The 25,263-nt window shown below is 45.5% G+C and overlaps 1 protein-coding gene across 1 annotated transcript in view; it reads right to left on the bottom strand.

Moving 5' to 3' along the window:
* The window catches only part of UVSSA (UV stimulated scaffold protein A), an 87,642-nt gene that overhangs the window by 31,072 nt on the left and 31,307 nt on the right, over nt 1-25,263 (bottom strand). The window contains exon 8 of the mRNA XM_048494310.1: nt 17,655-17,760. Coding sequence (XP_048350267.1) covers nt 17,655-17,760 — 106 coding nt within the window. The remainder of the gene's footprint in view (nt 1-17,654; nt 17,761-25,263) is intronic.

The following is a 25,263-nucleotide window of genomic DNA, read 5'->3' as shown; positions in this document are numbered from 1 at the left end:
GATTCTGAGCCTTTTCCATTTCAGTCAGCCAATGGCATACCTGTCAGCTGACCTTGTCCCTCCCTCCTGCCCAAGTCTTGAAAGAAACCTGCAGCTCCTTGCTCAGACAAGGAGCCAGTGCTTCTGCTGTACATCTCCTCTCCTCACCTCACCCCATCTCCAAGTGGAGAACCCTGCGCATTGTTATCCAGTGCTCTGAATATTCAGCTCCTCCACCCAGGTTGCAGGCGTGAGTACTGTGGATGAATAATGGCCACTGCCTGGGAGCATCCACCCACTAGAGCAGGACATCATGCCCCCCTGGTTGGATCTCCTGCACCACACCCCTCCTCAGTCCATAAGCCAAGGGGTCCACCTGCTTCATCGTGTGGTGGGTGCAGTTGGTGTTCCCACACTCTTCTCTATTGCTGCCCAACAAGAACACCCCCTACCACCACCAGGGGAAGGAAGCAGCAGCTATGTCTGTCTTGGGGTTGTCCATGCCTGTCTGGGATTCCAAAAGAGACAGGCATCAATCAAACACTTGGCTCCTATGCCAGTTCCTCCTCCCTTGGAGCAGAAGTGGCGTAGTTGTTAAGAGCAGGTGCACTCTAATCTGGAGAACTGGGTTTGATTTCCTGTTCTGCCACTTGAGCTGTGGAGGCTTATCTGGGGAACTAAATTAGCCTGGGCACTCCAACACACTGCATGACCTTGGGCTAGTCACAGCTCTTTGGAGATCTCTCAGCCCCACCTACCTCACAGGGTGCTTGTTGGGTGGGGGGGGGAGGGAAAGGAGATTGTAAGCCCCTTTGAATCGCCTTACAGGACAGAAATGGACAGGGGTGTTTAAATCCAAACTCCTCCTCCTCCTCCTTCAACCAATCAGCGTCCTGGCTGGTTGTGGCCATCTGGGGAGTCTATTTCACTTTCTTTTCCCAGGCAGCTCAGCTTACTTTCTACAGAAATAAGTGAGATTCCAAACATCAGAAATTACAAAATTCTGAATAGTTCATCCCAAAGGAAAGTGGACCACATTCCCACAAACACATTCAAGATACCGGCACCGACTGATCACGTGCAATCACACCTTGGATTTGCACTTTTAAACGCAGCCCTGCAGAATATAATTTCCTGCTAGAGAGCTGCAGCCATGAGAAATGGGGAAATGTAAAGTCTTCTCATATATATCTAATTCCCAGCTCTGTCCCCTGCCTGAAGCTACTTAAATCCACAGGTTAGGGGCAGACTGACCTCCAACAGTTTGTGTGTGGTTTTTTTGTAGACTCAAGGGGACCTGGGTCAACAGAAAAATCTGAAACGTGACCCCCCCCCCTTGTGTGCATGTGTGTGTGTTAAATCCTCCCAAAAGAAAGCATTCTCTACACAAGTAGTAGAAGACAAAGAGTTTGGATTTATCTCTCCTGTAAGAATTCTCAAGGAAATTTACAAACTGCTTCCCTTAATCTTTCCACAACTGACTCCTTGTGAGGTAAGTGGAGCTGAGAGAGTTCAGAAAGAACTGTGACTAGCCCAAGGTTACCTAGAAGGAATACAGGAGTGGGGGAAACAAATCCAGTCCACCAGATAAGAGTCCGCCGTTCATTTGGAGGAGTAGCAAATCAAACCCAGTTCTCCAGATTAGAATCCACCATTTTTAACCACTTCCCCAGGTTGGCAGAGAAAGCACCCACTGCTGGCAGTGGTCAGTATAACTCTACCCTTCATACCCTACCTTATGGAAATATGGATTTTATATGATTTTTCATACAACATGTACTGATAAATGCCAGCAAAACCCTGTTTTGCCAAAAAGGAGTACGTGGACGCACAACTTCTTTGGGAAACAGACGAAGGAAATTGGTTTTGAAACCTCTGCAAGAGCATTATTCAACTCTGTGTGTGTGTGCGTCTAGAGATGGAAAAAGGGAATTTGGGGAGGTTTTTCTTTCATCTCCTGACCTGCCTTGTTCAGCCGGCCACAGTTGGTCACTCGCACCATCAGTGAGTCAATCTGTATTGCAAGGGGGCGAGTAACAGAGTCTTGAATCTCCATTTTTATCCCATTATCATGTGTGTGTGTGTGTGTGTGTGTGTGTGTGTGTGTGTGTAAATATATGTGTGTGTGTGTGTGTAGTTGTTATTATAGTTTTGTTCTCATTTTTACTCTGACTTTTACAAACCAAAGGCGGAAGGACCCAAGCGAGGAGCCTCCCTATAACTGTGTACAAGTAGTTTATCTACATCAGGGGTCGGCAACCTTTAACACCCAAAGAGCCATTTGGACCCGGTTTCCACGGAAAAGAAAACACTTGGAGCCACAAATACTTTTTGACATCTAAAATAAAGATAACACTGTATATATTCTCATGCACGGAGAAGTTCTCTTCTTTGGGGCCCATTTTTACCCATCAAAGCAAAAGAAGGGGGATAAAAAGCCTGTTGTTTTGTACTTGATTCAAATGACCAGCAATAGAACACCCGTTTCACACATTTCTCTTTTCTTGTGTTGAAAGTCACTGATTATGCCCCCAAAAAGAACCCCCTCAAATTCCACTTGGATGGTGGATCAAAATTGGTGCCTTTAATGGAGTTGTCAACTTCTGGGGGGGGAAGGGGGGAGGGCTGAACTTCTCCCCTCCCACAAGAAAATGTCTGCCATGCAGCATGGACTCAACAGCCATATTCCTCACTGAGCATGGCCCCCGCCCTGGTCCCAAAAGCCACAGCTTCCGAGAATCTACCCCCAAATGTCCTGGGATTTGCCTACCAGGAGTTGGCAACCCGCAACAACCATGGCTGAGGATGATCCCGGCCTTCCTCCCTTTCACAATCTACAAGTTCACCCTCCGCTGGCTTACTCTGAAGTAAACCTTCCAAGATCCACATGCAAGGCTTTCCCCATGTGCTCCTGCCCTCCTTGGCAACGTAGAAGCAAACAATTCCCAACCACCCCCTCCTCCCCTCCTATTGGGAGAGGGCAGCCTTGGTTGGCTCAGAATTTGGCAGGCACTGGCGTAATGCCCATTGGACAAGGTGGCCAGCTGCCCAGGGCATCACTTTGTGGGGGGCATCAAAATGCTGGGTTCGTTTTTGGGTATTTTTAGTGGTTTTCCATTTTTGGCCTGCAGGGGGCGCAGTTTTTAGGCTAGCGCAGGGGTAGGGAACCTTTAACACTCAAAGAGCCATTTGAACCCATTTTCCATGGGAAAAGAAAACACTTGGAGCCGCAAATAATTTTTGACATTTAAAATAAAGATAACACTATATATATTGGGGTTTTTTTACCTTTTACTCCGCTCATTCTGAGAAGCGCATGGATGTGTCCGCCCTGCTGCCTGCAGAGCGAGGCAAAGAATAAGGAGCCAGCGGCTTCGGCTGTGCCACAGCCGCCGGGGAAGCGCCCACCCCGTTCGAGCGAGGCGAGAGGGGAAGGCCGAGGCCAGCGTGGCCAACTGTCCCGCGGGCCACTAGTCGCGCCCTGCCCTGCACCTGCAGAAGCGAAGAGCAAGAGATGGGAACGGCTGGCTCGGCCTTGTGGAGCAGCAGTGCAGAGTGGCAGAAAGAGCGCGTCATGCGGCTCTCGAGCCGCAGGATTCCCCTACCCCTGGAAGCTAGCGGCACCAAAAAATTTCCAGCGTATCATCAGGAGACTGTCCTTATGCTACCCCCCAAGTTTGGTGAGGTTTGGTTCAAGGAGTCCAAAGTTATGGACTCCCAAATGGGGTGCCCCTATCCCCCATTGTTTCCAATGGGAGCTAATAGGAGATGAGGGCTACAGGTTTGAGAGTCCATAACTTTGGCCCCCCTGAACCAAACTGCATAAACCAAACTTGGGGGGTATCGATTAGGGCAGTCTCCTCATGAGACCCTGAAAGTATTGAGACTGTGCCTTCAGAAATGTGCCCCCCCAGCCTGCAACCCCCATTGACAGCAATGCAGAAAACTCAATGCAGAACAAAGATTCTTGGGCAAATTTCGGGATGTTCTTGCAGGGAGGGCATTCTTGGACGTATCATCACCAAAATTACAGGGTATCATCTGGAGACTGTCATGATGGCACCCCCAAGGTTTGGTGCAGTTTGGTTCAGGGAGTCCAAAGTTATGGACCCTCAAAGGGGGTACCCCATCCCACATTCTTTGCTAAGGAGAAGGCAGATACCCTTTTGAGGGTCCACTTATGTCTAATATGCTGATATGTTTTTAGCTGATATGTCTAAAAATGCACCCCCTGCAGGCACCAATGTCCTGGTGCCAAAAAATTTTGGTCGTGGTGGAGTGGCCGCCCATGGGGTGGGGGGGCATCCAACTCAGGTTTTGCCCAGGGCTACAGTTTGCCCAGGGCTGCCTCGTTACGCCCCTGTTGGCAGGCCTTCACTTGTTTATTCTAAAGCTAAACAGTTCACACCACAGCATGACAAAGTTCTTCAGATCTTCCATTGGGAATACTTACTCCAATCAAACCCCAAAATTCCTGCCAAGGACTCTGGCACTTTAATTTTTGGCCATCTGATTGTCCCAATTTAAGGAAAAGTAGGAGGGGTCACAGGGGAAGGGAAAGCAGGAAACCCAAAGAAAATGGAGCTGGCTTCTGTCATTCACCAGGAGGCAAGTAGAAGAGTTCCCCTCTTGACCAAGGGCCTTTCTTTGCCTACTACTTCATTTTAGATGTTTCTGGATCTAACAGCAACATTGGCTGCTCCATGTTACATTCCAGAACAAACCACAAAACAGGTTCATTCAAATCACAGCCTCCTAGTTGATGAAACCTGAGCCTTCTCTAGATCAAGGCAGAATGGAGTGATGTGCAGTGGGGCTACAAGATACACACCTCCTCTTAAGAGAACGTTTAGACTGAATGTGGTAGTGCAAAATGGCGGTTCCCCTGCAGAGATCAGGTGCATGTGTAAATAAGGATTATACAAATGAGAGGTCATTAAAAAGCCTGGTAATGTTAATTTGGCATGACACCCCTAATGGGTTATGTCTTCACACTTCAGCTGCCTAATCACCTAAATTCTTTTTTACAAATTTACATTTCATCTTGCATATGCAAAGTCAAATTGACTATCTCCCTTCCAACCAATCCGTACCAAAACTAATTTCTTGCCCTTTATGCGGCTGTGACATTAATTAAAATATTGGTGCAATCGTCTTTGCCAGGCAAACAACTCGATGTAAAGCAACGTATCTGCAACTCATGAGTGGGAAATGGACACTCATTCTCAACAGCGGAATATGATTCAGAATAAGCACTTTCTAAAATGTAACAAACAGCTTTACACATTTGCTTTGCAGGTCTTAATTTTAGTAGCAAATATACTAACATTTGCACTGCTGTTGTTTACTCAGGTGTAAAAGAGTGGGGGGGCCACTAAAAATTGTTCGGTCATGTTATACCAGCACACTAACCACGAGCATCATATTACAATGTTCTAATTAAAGCTGAATTAGCATGGCATTCAAATTTTTATTTACTTTAATTAGCATCTGAATTGATAGAAGCCGCATTAGGTTATAAATGACAGTCTTTGTCGTGAAATCAGTGCACAATGGAGAGGCATCTGAACATGGGGGAAACCAGGCCTTTGAGCATCTTTGCGTTCCATGTTGACCTCAGAACAAAAATGGTCATTCCCCCATCTCCTGCCCCAATGTTTGGAACTTCAGTCCTGCTCATTCTCTTTTCCTCATCATTAAAGTAGCCGCCCACTTCAGCTGTCTTGATTTCATGTAATCAAACCATCAAAAAGGTCTTGATGCTTATCAGGGCGGGGGGGGGGGGGAGAGGACTGGGATTGCATGCCCAACAGGTGGGTCACAAGTGAAGCCCAGCCCCCGAACAATTGTATTGGCTGGTATTACAGGGCCTTTCCAAATTTTTAATCAAAGTTCAAACAGATCATTTTACTTGAAAGAAAAATAAATGCTTACAAGCTCTGGAACAAATTAACATGCACACAAGTAGAATCTCCCTTTTGGATGTTGTGCATCCTGTAATGGCATGTGCTCGAGTTATGCAGTGCTGTGGCCAGTCACACCAGGCTCTGCAGCCAAGAAGTGAGAGGCTGGCGTCTTTATGAGCCAACGAGATCTGAACACCCTGGAAAAGGGGGCAAATGTGAACGAGACGCTATTTTACAAGGGTAAGTGCTGTGTTCTACATCTGAGTAACACAAATGAGGAACACGCATATTGGAAGGGGGATACACTGCTGAGCAGAAGTGTGTGTGAACAAGATCTTGGGGGTACAGGTGGACTGAATTAAATATGACAAAAAAGGCTAATCAGAGGCATAACATTCAAACTGAAAGATATGTTAGCCCTGCTTGTACACCACACTGGTCAGGCCTCACACAGAGTGCTGTATGCAGTTTTGGAAGCCTCGCTTCAAAAAAGATGTGGACAAAACAAAGCAGGTGCAGAGGAGAGCGAGGAAGAGAATCAGGGCCCAGGAGACCCAGCCCCGTGAGGAAAGGCTGAGGGACTTGGGAAGGTTCAGTCTGGAGAAGAGGAGGTTGAGGGGGGACGGGATTGCTCTCTGAGCAGATAGATAACCTTTACCGGGTTTAAAATAAAATACAGAGATTTAAAGCACAGGTGTCAAACTCGTGGCCCTCCAGATGTTATGGACAACAGTTCCCATCATCCCCTGCCAGTATAATGCTGGCAGGGGATGATGGGAGCTGTAGTCCATAACATTTGGAGGGCCGCGAGTTTGACACCTATGATTTAAAGGATAAAATACAGAGCAAAAATTAAGATTGTTGGTTTATGACCGTACAGAAAAACCTGGCCGTTTGCTCTAGAGCATCCCTGGATTCATTGTTTAACAGATAAACAGTTTTCTGCTGGTCTGTCTGGCATTCTCAGCCCATCAATACAGTTACAGTTTTTACAGTTACAGTTTAACCTTTAATGGCATAAAAGATTGCAGATTATTTACATTTAAACATTTAAATATTGGTATTTAAAATGTTTTCCAAAGGCTTAGCCACTGCCAAGGTAATCGATGGACTACAGTCACTCAGCAAAAAACGAGTGGTCTGGAATTTAGAATAATGAAGCCTCGGAAGAAGCAAAGGATAAATTAAAATCAGCCCATCAATAAAGTGGAGAGAAACTTCATTCTGGCCCCGTTATGAAGGGGGCAGTAATACAGAACATGATATACAGTTTCTGCAGTTTTCCATGTGTAGATGCAGAAACGTTCTCTTTGGGGTGTATTGGAACCTCTTCCATTCCTCAAAGCGGAAGGAAGCACATTGCATCTGGCCAAAGTGATGGCACGTCAGTGCTCCGGATCGGAAAGAGCAAACAGATATCTGGCCACGCCAAAGCAGCCATAAGAGATGCCAAGGGAGAGGGGAGAGCAGAACTTTTTTGCATGGGTCATCAATTCCTGATGCTTTAATTCAAAAAGTCCAGACCATATGTGCCAAACTCATGGCCCTCCAGATGTTGTGGACTACAGTTCCCATCATCCCCCGCCAGCATGATGCTGGCAGGGGATGATGGGAACTGTAGTCCATGACATCTGGAGGGCCGCTAGTTTGACACCTGTGGTCTAGACTTTATAGTGGAGAACATCTCGGGGGGTGGGGGGGAGCATGGCTATATCGTCTGGAGCGTCGCTTCTATGTGGGTCCACCATTCAGTAGCATGCAGAAAAGTTAACACCTGGCCACTGACACTCAAGTCCTCGTGCCTGTAGCAAAGCTGAACCCAGTACTTGTCTCCAGAAGGTGTTGTCCAGCTTCTGGGCATAAGGTAGAATAGGACACAGAGTGTGTCACCCCAAATATTTTGTACAGAAAGGTGGATTGGATCCACTCAATATTTCTGTTCCAGGATGGCATCCATAAGGGAACTCCATATAAAAGCTCCGGGCAGACTTTTGCATTAAATTCTTTAAGGGCCGCAGGGAGAAATTGGCAACACTTTCTGTAAAAGAAATGCAAGATGGCGTTGGATGTATTTTTACTGGTGGCAACTATTCTGTTTCCTATGTGAGGACCAGCCTGCTCTATAGTGGAAATTTAAGCCCAGGTATTTAAAGGTCTTAACCTGAGTGTCTGAAAGGCTGTCAATTAAGAGGATGGCTGGGAGCTGCCCCTGCTGGCAGCAGAGAATAGGACTCACAATAATGGGTATAAATTATGGAGAGAAAGGTTCCAACTGTATATTAGGGGGGGGGGGGAATTACAGTAAGAGTTGTGCAATAGTAGAACCAGCTGCCTAGGGAGGTGGGGAGCACCCCTTCACTGGCAGTCTTTAAGAACCGGCTGGATGAACATTTGTCTAGGATGCTCTAGGTTGATGATGCATTGAGTAGATTTTGGGCTAGATGGCCTGAATGGCCCCTTCCAACTCTACAATTCTCTGATACCAAATAAATAAAACCTCATTTGCATTTACCTGCATGTTGTTGCAAGGTTTACTAAAAAAGACAGCAAAGCAACCAATCAGCCACTTTGATCACAAGCAGGTGGACTGATTTAAACTGCCAATGAGGCAAATGAATATAACTGATGTAAACAAGATTTTCATTTTGAAACTCTTATGTTTCCTGAATAAGAATGTGCACCAACTGGTTCCTATAAAATTAAACCTTATTCACATACAATTGACTAGAACCTGATGCCAGGTTCTGATGATGTTTCCCATTGAGATGGACAGAGTGATGCCCACGCTGTTTGGTGGCAGACCCGTTCAATGCTCAGCTTTGGAGAATGGGAATGAGCTCCGAGAGTTGGAGGATGTCACACTGAAGAACAAGCTATCTATGAGGAGCGTGAACTTGCGCTGAGCTGCAGAAGGCCTCTCCAAGATCCATGCAGACAGAGTGACAGGCAAGTTCCCGCAATCATGACCACACAGACACAACCAGGCTTGAATCTTGCAGAACATCAGTGATTTCCTTCAGCAGGGCAGCCTTCCCTTGCCCACTCCCAAGGAAACCCCAAAGAACAGCCTGAGAGAAGAGTTGGGGGGTCTGCCTGAGAGTTGGGGGGCAGCCTGAGAGAAGAGTTGGGTGGAACCAACAAAAATTTCAGCCTCCCTACTTCCCTTCGTGGAAATCCACTTAGCATCCAACTCAATGCACTTCTCATTAACCTCAGAAATCAGATTTTTATGGCCTTATGTTTCTTTAAACATACCGAGGGCTATCTTGGGTTTAATTTTTGGTTTATTATTCAGTTTTAGGAAATGAGTGATGTTTGTTGGGATTTTTTACCCTGGTCAGGGTGGCATAAACTCTGCAGAGAGGGCAACTGATCCAAGATCCCTCAGCCAGCCTCACAGCAGAGCTCCCTGGACCCTCCTCTGGCCACCACGGCACACGAGCTCCTGACAAAAGATTCCCCAGAAAGTGAAGACTGGGGTTTTTTTAAATCTATTCTCTACAAATCTTCTATTTTTCCCATTCTGATAGGAAGCGCTACTAATTTAGGAAGCACCACTGTCTGCTACAGAAACTCACAATATAGGATTTTACCAAAAAGGATGGCTTTCTTTCCACTACTATGAGATGCCGTTGCTAACTGCAGAACAGCCCCATAGATGTTAACTGAGATGTAACTTCAGACATCTTTTTGCCCCGGTATACAAGGTCAGCACTATTCTATGCAACGGGGCTTCGAAACAAAGACACACGTTGCCCTGCTGGAAAATGACCCTCCCGTAGGGTGAACGTGACCCAAAAGGTGGGGCACTGGCAAGCACAGGAAGCCCCTCCAAATGAAGTGAGACCGATGACCCTGGTGTGTGGGGGGCGCAACCCCAGCTCAATAGTACAGGGGCTGCATGTGACATTAGATTTAATTAGGTGGGTCAAGGCAGATGACTCAATATAAGCAATGCATTATTTTAGAAACATTAAGCACGAGGTAAGGATGGTTTGATGTTTAGACATTTTTTGAAAGGCTGAAGTCTGAAATTAATTTTATTTTTAGTTGTCTGATGAAGGCAAAGCCGAAAGAGAAAAACAAAGACTATTTAGGAAGAAGCATTTGATTTATTGGGGGGGGGGGGGGGGGGGGACCTTGATTTTCTTTAAACGCAGCATCTACTAAAAACAAGGCTGGGAAGATTCCTGGTTTCTTCTTCTCTTAGACTCAGTGCCCAGCAGGTAAGGCGGGCAGGGTCTTGCGAACATTTCAAGAATAGAAATGGATTAATCAGCATGAAAGCAAAGATTATGTCAGGTGGGAAGCGCTAAACCTTCCAGTTAAATCAACGCTGCAAGCTTTAATTGATTAATTGGTGTCATTAATCAATGAATGCTTTAATCGCACCTTAAAATTTCCCCCTGATTAATCAGCAGGACTGAGAATAAGAAAAAAAATTCTGGACTTTTAAAGGGTTCACATTATACAGACTGCATAAAATTTAATGAAAACAATTAAGTGTGGGTTTTCCTCCAGTTTGCAGCTACAACCAAGCACACGGGGCTGGACTGGATTTTTTTTCTGCTACCAGCAGAGCTTTCCTCTAAAACAAAAACGAGACACCAGTGGAAAGAGCAGCTGCGTGTGGGGAAATTCCACAGGACATCCTGCCACAAATGTTCTGCTGGATCTTTCTCTGCCTCTTTGTGACCTGACAAAAGGCACTACTGGGAGACTTTCCAGACTGAAAGCCAGGCAGGAGGGAAGCAAGGCCAGGTGGTCCCTTCTTAAACCAGTACAACTCACCCTTCCCCTTGAGGCATTAATCCTAACTTGTCCTATGGGGCAGGGGATGAGGAAGATCCTGCTGGCGCCAGCTGAAGCCCACCTAGAGTAACCCTTTCCCCTCCTCTTCTTGCAGGTAGGCCCAGAGTCATGAGCCCCTAAGCACATGCAAAGAGCTCTCGGTTAATGGCTCACAGCCCACAACCAAGCACCAGTCTGATGGGAGGATCTGACCAAGGAACGGAATGGAACAGGCTTTTTAATAATGAATTTTGGTTGTATTCAAACTGAGAATACAAGATCTTTTAAATAAAGATTAAGATTTGCTAACATAGATATTTATCTGGTTTCATTGGTTTAAATTTAAATGATGCCTTACCCCTTCTGGGCTCAGGGCAGCTTCCAACATTTAAAATACAATCAACGTAAAAACATAAAAACAACAATTAAAAATGCAGATGGAGAATAAAACCAGTTTCTATCAAAGGAACCCCGTCAACATCACGGAGGAGGAGGAGGGAGAAGTGGGAGGCCGTTCGGATGGTTGCCAGTCATGAACAGCCCGTTTGATCCTGCCAGGTCTCCTGTCTGGGATGGGAACTTTTCTCTTCTCATTTCCCCTCCCCGCTATGGTTGTATTTTGTTCTTTGCTTCCGGAGCAATGCCTTATCAACTCAAGAGGAGGAGGAGGAGGAGGAGGAGGAAGGTTGGATTTATATCTCCCCTTTCTCTCCTGTAAGGAAACTCAAAGGGACTTACAAAGGAGTTTGTAAGCCCCCTTTATTACAAATTTACAAATTAGGGGCAAAAAATCCAAACTTCACGCTACACGGGTCAGTGCTATCAGGCACAGACCAGGAAAGAGATTGGGGCGTCTTAGTTGATAGTTCCATGGGAATGTCAACTTAATGCATGGCGGCTGTGAAAAAGGCAAACTCTAAGCTGGGGATAATTAGGAAAGGAATTGATAATAAAACTTCAAAGATTGTCATGCTCTTATATAAAGCAGTGGTGTGACCGCACTTGGAGTACTGTATTCAGTTCTGGCCGCCAAATCTCAAAAGGATGCTGCCGCATTTTGCACCATATCGAAGAGATAGAAAAAGTGCAGAGAAGGGCAACAAGGATGATTGAGGGATTGGCGCACCTTCCTTATAAGGAGAGGCTGCAGCTTTTGGGACTCTTTAGTTTGGAGATGAGACGTCTGAGGGGGGATATGATTGAAGTCTATAAAATTATGCATGGGGTAGAAAATGTTGACAGAGAGAAATATATATAACTTTATCACAATACTAAACCGGGGGGCATACATTAGAAAATACCAGGAAGAATGAGGACTGACAAAAAGAGGCATTGCTGCACAGCGTATGAATGATGTTTGGAATATGCCAACACCTAGGGAGGGTGGTGATGGCCACCAACACAGAAACCGACAGATTTATGGAGGAGAAGTCGATCTGTGGCTACCAATCTTGATCCTCCTTGATCTGAGATTGCAAATGCCTTAGCAGACCAGGTGCTCAGGAGCAGCAGCAGCAGCAGGCCATTGCTTTTGCATCCTGTTTTTGAGCTCCCAAAGGCATCTGGTGGGCCACTGCGAGTAGCAGAGTGCTGGACTAGATGGACTTTGGTCTGATCCAGCAGGCTCTTTCTTACGTTCTTATGTTCCTTTCCCTTCCTCCCTTCCTACCCTGTGAGGTAGGCTGGACTAAGAAAGCTCAAAAGAACTGTGACTAGCTCAAGGTCACCCAGCTGGCGTGTGTGGGAGTGTACAGGCTAATCTGAATTCCCCAGATAAGCCTCCACAGCTCAAGCGGCAGAACGGGGAATCAAACCCAGTTCCTCCAGATTAGAATGCACCTGCTCTTAACTACTATGCCGCTGCTGTTCCTGCTGTTGAAGTTACACCAGTTGTGTGGAATGCAGCTTGTTTTGACTCCAAGGGAGGCCACGTTGTCTCTGGACCATGCGACTGGACACCATCCCCCCTTGGGAACAGGTAGTCAAGGCTGGCATTATGTGGGGTATAATGGAGAGCGCTCTGTTGGTTGTTGAGTTCTGGCAATAGTAGTCTAAATGCTTATTCCTGATGCTGTATCTTATTGAAGACATCAACTGCATGCAGAGTCTTGTTATTGAACAGTCCAGGGGCACGACACTGCCTCAAACAAAGGCTGGCTGCAGCAGCTCTGCCTTATAGGCCCTGATGAACTTCATCAAGTCCCACAGGGTCTGCATCTCGCTAGACAAGAGTTCTCCACCAGGTAGGGACAAGGGCCAGGAATGTCCTGGCCCTGGTGAAGGCTCGCCAGAAATCTTTTGCACCAGGGACTCCCAGTAGATCGTTATTTGCTGATCACAGCATCCATTGGGAGTTGTACCGGGAGAGGTGGTCCCTCCAATATCTCCAAACCATTCAGGGCTCTGAAGGTCAACACCATGAACTTGATTCAGTCCTCCACTTGGAGCCAATGTAGCCGGAGGAGCACAGGTTGTATATGTGCCCGCCATGGGGTCACAGCAAGGTCCTGTGCTGCCGCATTCTGCACCATTTGGTGCTTCTAAAGCAGGGGTAGGGAACCTGCGGCTCTCCAGGTGTTCAGGAACTACAATTCCCATCAGCCTCTGTCAGCCCTACCCCTGTTCTAAAGCAACCCAAGGACAGCTGTGCAAAGGATGAGTTGCAGTTAATTCAATCTAGAGACGACCGTTGCATGGGTCACTGTAGCTAAGTCGGTTTGGGACAATTAATAATCTTGTCTGGGGCAGATGATAGAAAGCAAAGCAAGCCACATTTATGACGAGATTCCATAGGCAGGGAAGCATCAAGTATCACACCAAGACCCTTGATGGCTGGTGCAGGCGTCAGCTCCCAGTCTCAGTCACAGGACCTCCGTCTTAGATGGATTTAGCTTCCGTTTTAACCATTTCTGCCTTGGCATTCAAACTGGCAGAGCATAGAAGAGTGCAGATGACCATCCAGCAAGCTGATGGCACCCAAGCCCAAATCTCCAGATTAACCTGGCAAGAGGGTGCATATATAAACAATATCGGAGATAGAACTGCCCCTTTCAGGACCCCACACACAGATGGCACGTAGAAGATCTCTCTCCAACTACTACTTTCTCTCCCTGACTCTGGAGAAATGAGTGCAGACACTGCAAAATTGACCCACGAATCCCAGCATCGGTTAAGATGTCCTGGCTGACCAGGTCAAATGCTGTCGCCAAGTAACAGCAGCACCAACCTGCCTCAGTCCAGGTGTCTCTGAAGATTATCCATGAGGGCAGTCAGATCCAAGATAGATGCATCCTCCAGAAAAACCTGGAGTTGTTCCACCACTGCTTGCGTAACTACCTTGCCCAGAAAAGAAAGGTGGGATACTGGGGGGTAGTTGGCTGGATCAAAAGGATGCAAAGACAGTTTCTTCAAGAGCAGTGTCATCATAGCCTCTTTCAGTCACTCAGGAAAAGTGCCTGAATTCAGAGACAAGTTGACAATATTTCCCAAGGGTGTCCAAGCTGCATCCCTGCTGGCTTTCACTACCCAGGATGAGCACAGATCCACGAGGCATGTGGTGGTTTTCAGGATTCTGCCAACATCAACTTGGGAGAGTCAGTTGAAGTGACCCATAATCAGTCCTGAAGATGGTCAAGGGGCCTCTAGTTCACTGACTGCATCTAAGTTGGTGGGGAGGTCCTGGCCTTATCCGCAAAAAAGCTTGCAAATGCCTCACAGCAAAGGTCAGATTTGTTGTAATTTGGGGTTTGTGAGAAAGGGCCATCAAGGATTGAATTGTTCTAAACAACTGAGCCAGGCGAATAAGCTCTTTTTGCGGCCTTCATGGCTTTCATAAGCATCCTACAAGATATTCTTCCCACTTTGTCATGAGTTCTCTGTCAAACTCACCCTAGCCCCGTGGTGGCAAACCTTTGGTACTCCAGATGTTGTGGACTACAATTCCCATCAGCCCCTGCCAGCATGGCCAATTGGCTGATGGGAATTGTAGTCCATAACATCTGGAGTGCCAAAGGTTCGCCACTACTGCCCTAGCCATTTCAGCTCCCGCTTCTTTCTCCTCAGCTCCAAAGTGTACCAAGGAGCTGACCTAACGGCAGGAGCGGCGAAGGAGTCAGGGCTCAATCTCTTTGAGGGCTTCATGGAGCCAGCCATGCCAGTCCTCTATCAGCTCATCTAACAAGTGGCAAGGAGGCCTTGGCTCCTGCACGGTATTCTGGAAACCAACTGGATCCCTGAGTCTCCATAGGTGAGCATCCGTTAGGCAGGTTAGGCAAGCTTAAATAGGCCTTCAGCGCCCAGTGGTCTGATCATGGCACCAGAATAGTCACAACCAGACCCACATCCCTCCTGCCCTGAAAATTAAATGCAGGGCGATTAGTGAATTAATTCAAAGACAACCAATGTTGTAAAAAAAACCTCATGAAGTCAACAACCCAGTGTTAATCATGAACTTTTTTGGGGCACCAAAATGTTCCAGAAATAACGAAGGAGACAGAATTTGAAGAGAAACTGTGATTTGTTTCCACTACAATGTCTTACACACACCCTAGTCTACAAGCAGGACATTAACAGACCCCCTACCAGTCTTCCCCTTTCCTGATTCCAAGCAGAACTCAACTCCCAAATTTCCTGGCATCACTGGGCAGCGGACAAAAACTCACGAAGGGACCCAGGTACGAAGGGACCCCCGAAGGGACCTCACGAAGGGACCCAGGTACAAAGGGACCCACGAAGGGACCCAGGTACAAAGGGACCCACGAAGGGACCCACGAAGGGACCCAGGTACAAAGGGACCCACGAAGGGACCCAGGTACGACTCACGAAGGGACCCACGAAGGGACCTCACGAAGGGACCCAGGTACGAAGGGACCCAGTGCTCTTGACTGGCTGCAACAAACAGTAAGAGAACATGGCTGTTGCCTCCTCCTTCTTGGCTAAGGATAAAGTTCCCCTTCCTTCCCCTTTCCATCTCCCTTCTTCACAATTTCCTGAAATTTTCAACAAAGAAACAAAATACATATTTTACGGGCTTCGTTGCAAGGCCTCAGAACTTGTGTTAAACCCAGTCCTCCATGAAGCACATTTAACTTGAGCAATACGATTTATAGTAACGAAAATTAAACTATACCATTGAGTTCACTAAAAGGCTTTCCATAGATGCTACGTGGTAAGAACGAAAATGGAAGAGATAAAGGTTATTTGGCTTAAGTATACGGTAGTTAATTTTAGATAAAAAAAAAAATAAAGTATATAGAATTGTAAGGATCATTAATGAGAATGAACATCTTAATGGCGATTCCATTCCGATTGGGATTTGGAGATACGCATGAAGGCGAAAAGGCTATTTTAACTCATGTTGCTGGGAGCGGGGGGGAGGGGGAATAATTAACTCTTCTGCTTTGGGGAACTGAGATGTTTTTGAACCAAATAACCCTGACAGATGTTTGCAAAAATTAACATTCCCAAAACACGGCAAGTTTATGTGGGACTCGAGTTCTCTCCAGTAATTTACATGATGACAAATAGCAGAAGACACGGGGCAATAATTTATGTTACAAAATATGAATTGATCCATCTACAGTAAAAATGCTTCCCTGAAAAGGAAGCCGCTTGGAAAGAGACACGAGCTCTTTTCGCATGGCAGCATTTTAGTACGTTCCATGGTAGTTAGGCAAAGCAAAATATCTAGTGACAGAATATTATATTTATTTATTTATTTACTGTATATACTGGCGTATAAGACTACTTTTGAACCCTGGGAAATCATCTGTAAAGTGTGGGGTCGTCTTATACGCCGGGTACTCTTATATGGCGAGTATATCCCAAACTCTATATTTTAACTGGAAAAGTGGGGGGGTCGTATTATACGCCCAGTCGTCTTATACGCCAGTATATACGGTATTTATTTATTGTTTGGACTTTTATACCGCCCCATCCCCGAGGGGCTCTGGGCGGTGTACAGTATAAAATATAATTATAAATAGATTACTAAAACCTTTAAAACAGCGCTAATAATAATAATAGAGGCGTCCGGCCAACCCCATTTTTAAAATTCTCCCCGGGGGGGGGGGTGGCGAGTCCCAATAGATTATAGGCCCAGATGTAAAGAGCCAACTGGGGGGGGGGGCACCATTTCAGTGGTTGGTCCCTCCAAAGGCCCGGCGGAACAACTCCGTCTTATTAGGGCCTCAACATTTTCTTGAACCATTTTCTCTTTCTGTAATATACAGAAAACTGTGTAGCTTTTAAGTATAGAAGCAGACAAAAAAGAAAACTGGAAAGATGGATCCATGCTCAATAAATGGGAGTAAATGGAGCAAAATATCATTCCTCACTCCAGAACCTGGCAAATAATGAGGACTAAAACATTGAAAGAACACTGGTCAAATGAGGTTATTAATAACGAAAAGGAAAATACCAAAATACACAAATCAAAGTCACAAGTATCTTTCTTTCTTTCTTTCTTTCTTTCTTTCTTTCTTTCTTTCTTTCTTTCTTCTTACTATCTCAACATGGGATCATAGCTGAGCCACAGAAAGCTGCTTCAGAAGCCCTGTGTAGTGGTGGGTCTGCTGAGCACTTAGCATCCTTGGAAGCAACTAATGCAAACCCTATCCTGTTTCATCAGGTGATAATCAGCAACTGCAAGTCACAAACATGTACCTTGTATTATGCACCTGTATAAACAGTTCTCTGTCTCTCTCACACACACGTGCACATGACTGTATCTAGTTCTTGGTTCAAAGCTGTAGTGGAATATGAGGAAATAAAGCCAGCCCCTGACCCAACTTGCCTCCAAGAGAATATTTATTTTTCTTCCCCCACCCCACACCCCCCATCCATGTAATGATTTCCTCAGAGCAATCAGAGAGATTACCTGTATGCCTGGTCACTTTATTACCTCATAATGGCTGCTTATTTACTTTGCCACAGCAGCAACACTCAGGGGCAAGGCTTTTCACAGCTGGTCAAACTCACCATACTCCTTCCGAAGGTGGTCGGGAATGTGGGGCTCATAGCCCTCCTTTGCAGGGACTTCTACAAATTCCTCATCATCGCTGCTGCTGTCATCAGAGGCTTTCGTCTACAATAAAACATCAAAGCACCAAAGCCAAAGTGTAAATATACAGCTGAGCGGGGAACGCAGGCGGTCTCTATTAGAGCAGGGCAGGCGCCTATCACTTAATTATCCATCAGGTCATCAAAGGTCTCCCATGCTGTCTCAGCTGATCGCTAGCACTAGTCCCAACACCGCATTTAATTTATTTCATTTTTAAAATCTATAAAAATATGTAATACATTTAGTGGTACCAGTATCTGTAAAAGTTATACTGCTAGTTCATACCTTGTCAGAAAAGTGCTACGATACCTGAGGATTTCCTCAACGTACACAACTTTAACTACTTGATTTTCTGTGGTTCTGCTGTGGAGGCCTTCTGCCCCTGAATGCAGGAAGCTGCCCTGAAGCCAGCTCAGCATCCTCTGCTCTGCCTGACAATGGCGCTTCAGCCTCTCGAGCAGTCAAAGGCTATCAGGGCTCCTGCAACGGGGGACAGCTGGGGCCAAACAGAGGACCATCGGCATCCTTGGCCGCAGCCCCTCCCTCCTCAAAATCAAAAAACTCCTGACATTTACAGAGTATGAAGAATATGTACAGAAGGCATATCGTAAACAGAATAAAGGAGAACAAAAATACATGTTACAGTTTACAGATTCATAAATTTTTATCCACCACTTACTGCTCTGTGAACTTCTCTCTCTCTCTCTCTCTCTCTCTCTCACACACACACACACACACACACACACACACACACACACACACACACACACAGCTCCAGCAGCATCAGTTCAAGAAAACACCTTCACAGAACTCTGTCTCCAGAGTTTAGTACAGAAATACACTGGAGTTTGCTAAATATTTACAGAAATAGTACAAAAAATATTCAATTAACAAGACAAACCATCTTAGCACAGATTTAAAAACTCAACAAAATGTGCTGCACTTAAAAATGTAAGCACAGAATCATATTATCCTGACTATACTTTCAAGTGAAGTCTCTTGCCTGCTCACTAGCATGTTGGCGAAGCAGTCAAACATTCACACTGTTAACCGTAAAATTACACAAGGGATATGAAAGGTTGAAGGCAGCAGAATCTTCATCATTTAATTCCCTAACCCAACAACTGATTGCCATTTCAGAACCGAGACTCTGCAATCAACCAACAAAGTTTAAACAAGTACCCCAAATGTGACGGATGCACCACTGGAACCTAAAGCATAATCAAAAGTTGGGCTAGGAAGTGAGAGATGCACAAAAGCTACCCTGACACCTCTTAGCTATTAAACTATGCAAAGCTGTCCTGCAAGAAAAAGCAGGAGTGCTTTCTTTTCTGACATGAACCTGGTTCAACACATGCTCCTTCAACAATTCCAAAGCTACTTCTGGAATGAAAAGGAATCATTTAGATCAAACCTTAACAGTGCACTCTGCAGCAGGATCCACAGTGCAAACTGGATCATATGAGGAATTTTTGTGTGCTAAGTGTGGTCAAGCAGCTGCTGGGTCATGGGAATCCATGTGCTCCAAAATGTCCCCTCAGTAACAGCCTCGCTCAGGTCTTGCAAATGCAGGCTCATGGTTTCCTTTAGAGAGTCTGTCCATCTCATGCTAGGTCTTCTTTTCCTGCTGCCTTCAACTTTTTCTAGCATTATTGCCTTTTCCAACAACCTTTGTCTTCTCATAACATGACTGAAGCACAACAACCTCAAACTAGACACTATAGCTTCTAGAGACAGTTCATGCTTGATTTGGTCTAAAGTCCACTTATTTGTCTTTTGGGTGCTAACACTCTCCACCACCACCACCACCACATTTCACAGGAACCAATGGCCTTCAGGTCAATCTTCATGGTAGAATCATAGAGCTGGAAGACTCCACAAGGACCATCAAGTACAACCATCTGCCATGCAGGAAGACAGAATCAAAGCACTGTTGACAGATGACCACCGAGTCTCTGTTTAAAAATCCCCAAGGAAGGAGACTCCACCACACACGGAGGCAGTATATTCCACTGTCTAACGGCCCTTACTATCAGGAAATTCTTCCTAATGTTCAGGTGGAATCTCTTTTCCTGCACCTTGAATTCATTACTCCTTAGTCTATGGAGCAGCAGAAAACAAGCTCGCTCCCTCTTCAACATGACATCCCTTCAAATATTTCAACATGGCTATCATGTCACCCCTTAACCTTGGGGAGCAGCAGTGGCGTAGTGGCTGGCGTAGTGGCTAAGAGCAGTGGCTAAGAGCTGGTGCACTCTGATCTGGAGGAACCGGATTTGATTCCCAGCTCTGCCACCTGAGCTGTGAAGGCTTATCTGGGGAATTCAGATTAGCCTGTACACTACCACACACGCCAGCTGGGTGACCTTGGGCTAGTCACAGCTTCTCGGAGCTCTCTCAGCCCCACCCACCTCACAGGGTGTTTGTTGTGAGGGGGGAAGGGCAAGGAGATTGTAAGCCCCTTTGAGTCTCCTACAGGAGAGAAAGGGGGATATAAATCCAAACTCCTCCTCCTCTTCTTCTTCTTCCTCTTCTTCTTCCTCTTCTCCTTCTCCTCCTCCAGACTAAACATCCCCAGCTCCCTAAGCTGCACTCTATATGGGATGGAATTCAGGCCTTTTACCACTTTAGTTAATATAAGTCACATCAATTAGGGATGGGGCGGTATATTTAATCAATCAATCAATTAATTAATTATAGTAATAGTAATAGTAGTAGTAGTAGTAGTAGTAGTAGTAGTAGTAGTAGTAGTAGTAGTAGTAATAATAATAATAATAATAATAATAATAAGAAGAAGAAGAAGAAGAAGAAGAAGAAGAAGAAGAAGAAGAAGAAGAAGTCTCCAAATTAGCTTTTTTTACTGTCCAATGTGTGTCGCCTGTAGTCAACCCCGCAGGGTCGTCGCTAAGGAATAGGCGAGACACGGAGGAGGTTTCATCTGGCGGAGAGCGTCAGCAACAGGAAGCGCGGGATTTCGTGATCCTGACAACTCTGCCCTGTGCTGGTCTCTCGCACCTTTTATTAGGGTTTCCTTGTGGGCGTGTAAAGGAGGTGGGTAGGGAGATGAGCGGGAGACCGGGAGACCTGGAGATCATCATGTGATGCATGATCTCACCTTGGCTACTGTCAGGCGAGAGGCAGCGTAAGCTGCCTGAGCCTAATCCTCTCACACCTGGGGGTGGGCAAAGACCATTGTCCCTGGGCGCCCGGTGACTGAGCCAGACAGTCTCATGACCCGTGACTCAGGCAGGGGGGGGGATAGCCGAGGGAGTGGGGGTGCTGGTGCCACCAGCAAGGCCAGTGGAGTCCATTGGCTGCCCCAACGTTTCTGTACTCTACACGCGGTGTGGTGCTGCTGGGTCAGCAGTGCATCACTACAGTCGCCAAAGGCAGACTTTACTGCAGGGTACACACAGAAGCACCACACACACACCCCTTGTAATTTTCGACAGGAAATCAAGCCACCAATCATACTTTGTCAAGTAGATCACCATGAGGATAGTAAGATACTGAAGTTATTCTCTCTCTCAAGGACCATATGATAGCACCCCTCTCCACATTTATATTTATAAACTGCTTGCTTCAGGAAGAATCCAATTAGACTTTACTCTTTAAAAAAAATTGGGGTGAAGTTGGTATTTAGAGATTTGTAAACAATAGCTCCAATCCTGACCAAAAATTTAGAGAATTTCCATTTCTTCTATTCAAACCCTTAACATCAGACATCCACCACTGGGCAAACATGGGGAAGGTTTGATCATCTGAGCACAGGCAAGGAACGCTTAGGTGGGGCACTACATATTCATTCAAAGGAAATGATTTAAAGCATTTCCTCTCAAGATATAACAGAGTCAGTAAGAAATTTCAGAAAACAGGAACATGAAACTTACAAACAGCAGGCTCATTTCCAGTCCAGGTACAGGGAAAGATAATTCATTCAGAATTATTTTCAAACCAAGAACATGGTCTGCAAGGTCCTCTTTTAAAAGGGACCAGTGGGCAAGATTTCATTCGGCAATAATTTCATTAGGCAAAGAATTTCAAGACATGCTGCATTTGATTTCATTCAATAAAGCTGTATGTAAAGTGTGGCACATCCACAAAAATTGGATAGGCAGATTTGAAAAAAATTGAGCAACGCCTTTATTTATTTATTTATTTATTTGTTTGATTAGATTAGATTTTTATACCGCCCCATCCCCGAAGGGCTCTGGGCGGTGTACAACATATAAAAATACAATATAAAACAAGTAAACATTTAAAGCAGCGATAAAAATTTCCAGTTCTTGTTCCAATTATATAAAAAGCTCAGCAAATTAAAATGGCGTCCAGCATTCCTATAGTAAAAAGTCCCTCCCCCTTAAAGAGGGAGGCATGGCGAGTCTCATTAGATGACAGGTGGCCCAGATGTCAGGGCTGAAGAAAGGGGGCACCATTAGCGGCTGGTTCCTCCAAAGGCCCGGTGGAACAGCTCCGTCTTACAGGCCCTGCGGAACTCCCCAAGGTCCCGCAGGGCCCGGACAATCTACATTTTTGTAGATTTTATTTTGTTGTTGTTGACTACTGATGCGCAGAGACTCAGGATTTGGGGGCGGAGAGACACACACATACAAACGGCATAGTTATTCCCCAGGAGCAAGTGCCGGAGTATCAACATTCCTGCCTACTTGCAAGGGCTCAAACTCTGATACCCTCGCAAAGCTTCACGGAGAAATAATCACATGCAAATTCACTTTGTTTAGGCACAATCCATGAGTGGTGCATTTAGGCACTACAGGAAGCATTAATCATGGGAAACTGTAATTTTTGTTATCAGTCCAACACTAATCAAAAGGGAAACCTGTCACTAGCGCTGACCTGTGAAACGTCCCAATTATACTCTTCAGAAATGACAGGAGCACTTAACTTCCTCACTGAGTAAATGACGACGATCAATCACGTTTGAATAACAATGAGCTACGGAGCTGAAAATTATTTTTTGTATAGAATCTACCCAGGAATTTATGAAAGGTGAAAAGCAACCCAAGGTTTTAGGGCTATTATAGCTTTCAGCTAGAGCACTGCATATCAAACACTAAACAGAATTTATGTGTTTTAATTTTCTAAAAGGTAGATGTGGACTTGGTGCTACAATGCATAATGCCAGATTTTAAATATGGGGGTCATTTTCATAAAATATTATGCTTATTGTCTGCATCCTTGAATTCAGAGAGGATTTTTTAAAATTAAATTTTGTATTCCCTGTAAAAAAAAAAATTAACTGCTTGGCGAAGTATGAGGAAGTAAGCCCTTTGAGATAAAAGGTTGGTTCTTAGATCACTTTAAACAGTTGATATTTTTCTTAATTTGTCCAGGTAACTGTTTAGGAAAAAAAGGCATGCAGACACCATTAAGCAGCTTATTTAAAAACCATGGGCAGGTTTCTGTGCTATTGCAAATTCAGGAAGTTTGCAATTGTGGTTTTTGGTGCCTCCACCCTGCAGGCCCCTCCCCCAACCTGTTTATGGGGGTTTGGAGGGATCTTCAGGAACACTTCAAGATGCTACAGGAGACTACAGCCAGAGAGGGAATAAGTGGACACCCCCTCCCCATCCTTCACCCCAATGCAACTTGGGGGCTGCACAAATTTGCTTCACTTCACTCATATGTAATTTAGCTCCAATATATTTAATTCTCAACATGGTCAGCTGAGCAGGCAAATTCAGACTGAAGCCATGAACAGACTGAAATCAAGAACTAGTTGAATCTGGTTATCTCCTTCCAGCTGCTGCTTTGTGTTCTTGATTATTTTATCAAGCTGTTGCCTCCTGCAGCACTCAAGGAACCATACAAATCTGCCATCAGTGCTTTGTCTGCTAATGGCTCGATGCGCACTCCTAGACGTCAGAGCTGAAGTTTACGTGCATCAAAACAAACTGATACAGATATAAAGATTACTGAGGAGCTTTGCAAAGAACATGGTCGTAATTTGGATGAGGTGAAAAATGTTTACTTCACTAGTTTTAGTCCATTCCTAAATTCTACGGGCATCACAATTTCCAGTGGACTTTCAGAGGTTGAGAGCATGTCAAGCAAATATGAAGAAATGTATCTGAGCAGAAAGGATAACGATGCCAGATTGTTTCTGGAGAATGATGAAACTCTACAGGATCACACAGGATGTTTGCAGTTGGAGAGAACACCAACAAAAAATAATCCCGATGAAAACCCCCCAGGTGCACTTCCACAGACCCCTGCCCGGGCTGCCACGAAGACTATTCAGCAGTTAATGATGATGTTAAACTCAGCAAGTGATGAACCGTCAGACAGCCTTGCCTCCTATTTTAATAACTGCATAGCAAATCCTATGCAAAATGTATTGGAAAGAGTGGAAAATCTTAGATGTGTCTTCAAACAGAAATTTGCTGAAGCAATTGGCCAAGGATGTATTGAAATTGGATCACAGAGGTACAGACTTGGAGTACGATTATACTATAGAGTGATGGAATCTATCTTAAAATCGGAAGAAAAACGGCTGTCAATTCACAACTTCAGCAAACTATTGAACAACAACATCTTCCTTGTCTCTTTGTTGGCTTGTGCTCTTGAAGTTGTTTTGGCGACGTATGGCACCCTGAGGAATGGTTTATTAAATGACTGCATGACGATGGAAACAGACTTGTCTTTCCCTTGGATTATCAATATACTTGACATAAAGGCCTTCGACTTATACAAGGTTATTGAGAGCTTAATTAAAGCAGAACCAAGCCTCACACGAGAAATGATAAAACACTTAGAACAGGGGTCAGCAACCTTTACCCCTGCTCCCTGCCTTCCCCTGCTACACCAGCGGTGGCAGTGGCACTAGGACACTGGTGCCCTATCTGGCATGCACCTAAGTGCTGGGGAGGGCTGCAGTGGCTGCATTCTAGCAATATTGCCAAAAAGCCATTTGGACCCGTTTTCCATAGACCCGAAGATCTATTGAGCCGGAGAGGAGCCGCCACCAGTTCGGCCCCTCCACTCACCTTTCCTTCCAGCGCTGGGAGGCACCGGGCAGGGAAACCCCCTCTGCCCGACAGAGCAGGCAGCAGCCTACTCCGTGGGGCAGAGGAGAGATGGCAGCCGCGGTCTGCCTGGTGCCACTGCCTCTCACGCTGCGGGAGGCAGCAGCGCTGGGCAGGGAAACCCCCTCTGCCCGACGGGGTGGGGCAAAGGGGGGATGGCGGCTGCGGGGATGGCGGCTGCTCTGGAGGGACACGCCCACGCTACCCTCCAACCTCCAGGGGTGCTTTGCAAACTCTTACTGGGCTCTTGACATACAAATCTTAGCTCCTTTTGTAACCAATAGCTAATTTGAGGTAGTTGGGCTTTTTTACTTGGTTTTTCAGCAGATGCAACATGTATGCAATATTATCTACGTAATTGTTTACATAAACTAGGATTTTTAAGTGAAAATTTCTTTGCTTCCCAATGTAGTATTACTGGTTTGATACCATTTTATTCTATTTATACTGAACTCCTGTGTTTGGGGGAAATTTGAAGTTT

The sequence above is a fragment of the Sphaerodactylus townsendi genome, linkage group LG04 (genome assembly GCF_021028975.2).
Source record: "Sphaerodactylus townsendi isolate TG3544 linkage group LG04, MPM_Stown_v2.3, whole genome shotgun sequence".
NCBI classification, from domain to species: domain Eukaryota; kingdom Metazoa; phylum Chordata; class Lepidosauria; order Squamata; family Sphaerodactylidae; genus Sphaerodactylus; species Sphaerodactylus townsendi.
This window is presented reverse-complemented; position numbering and strand designations above follow the sequence as displayed.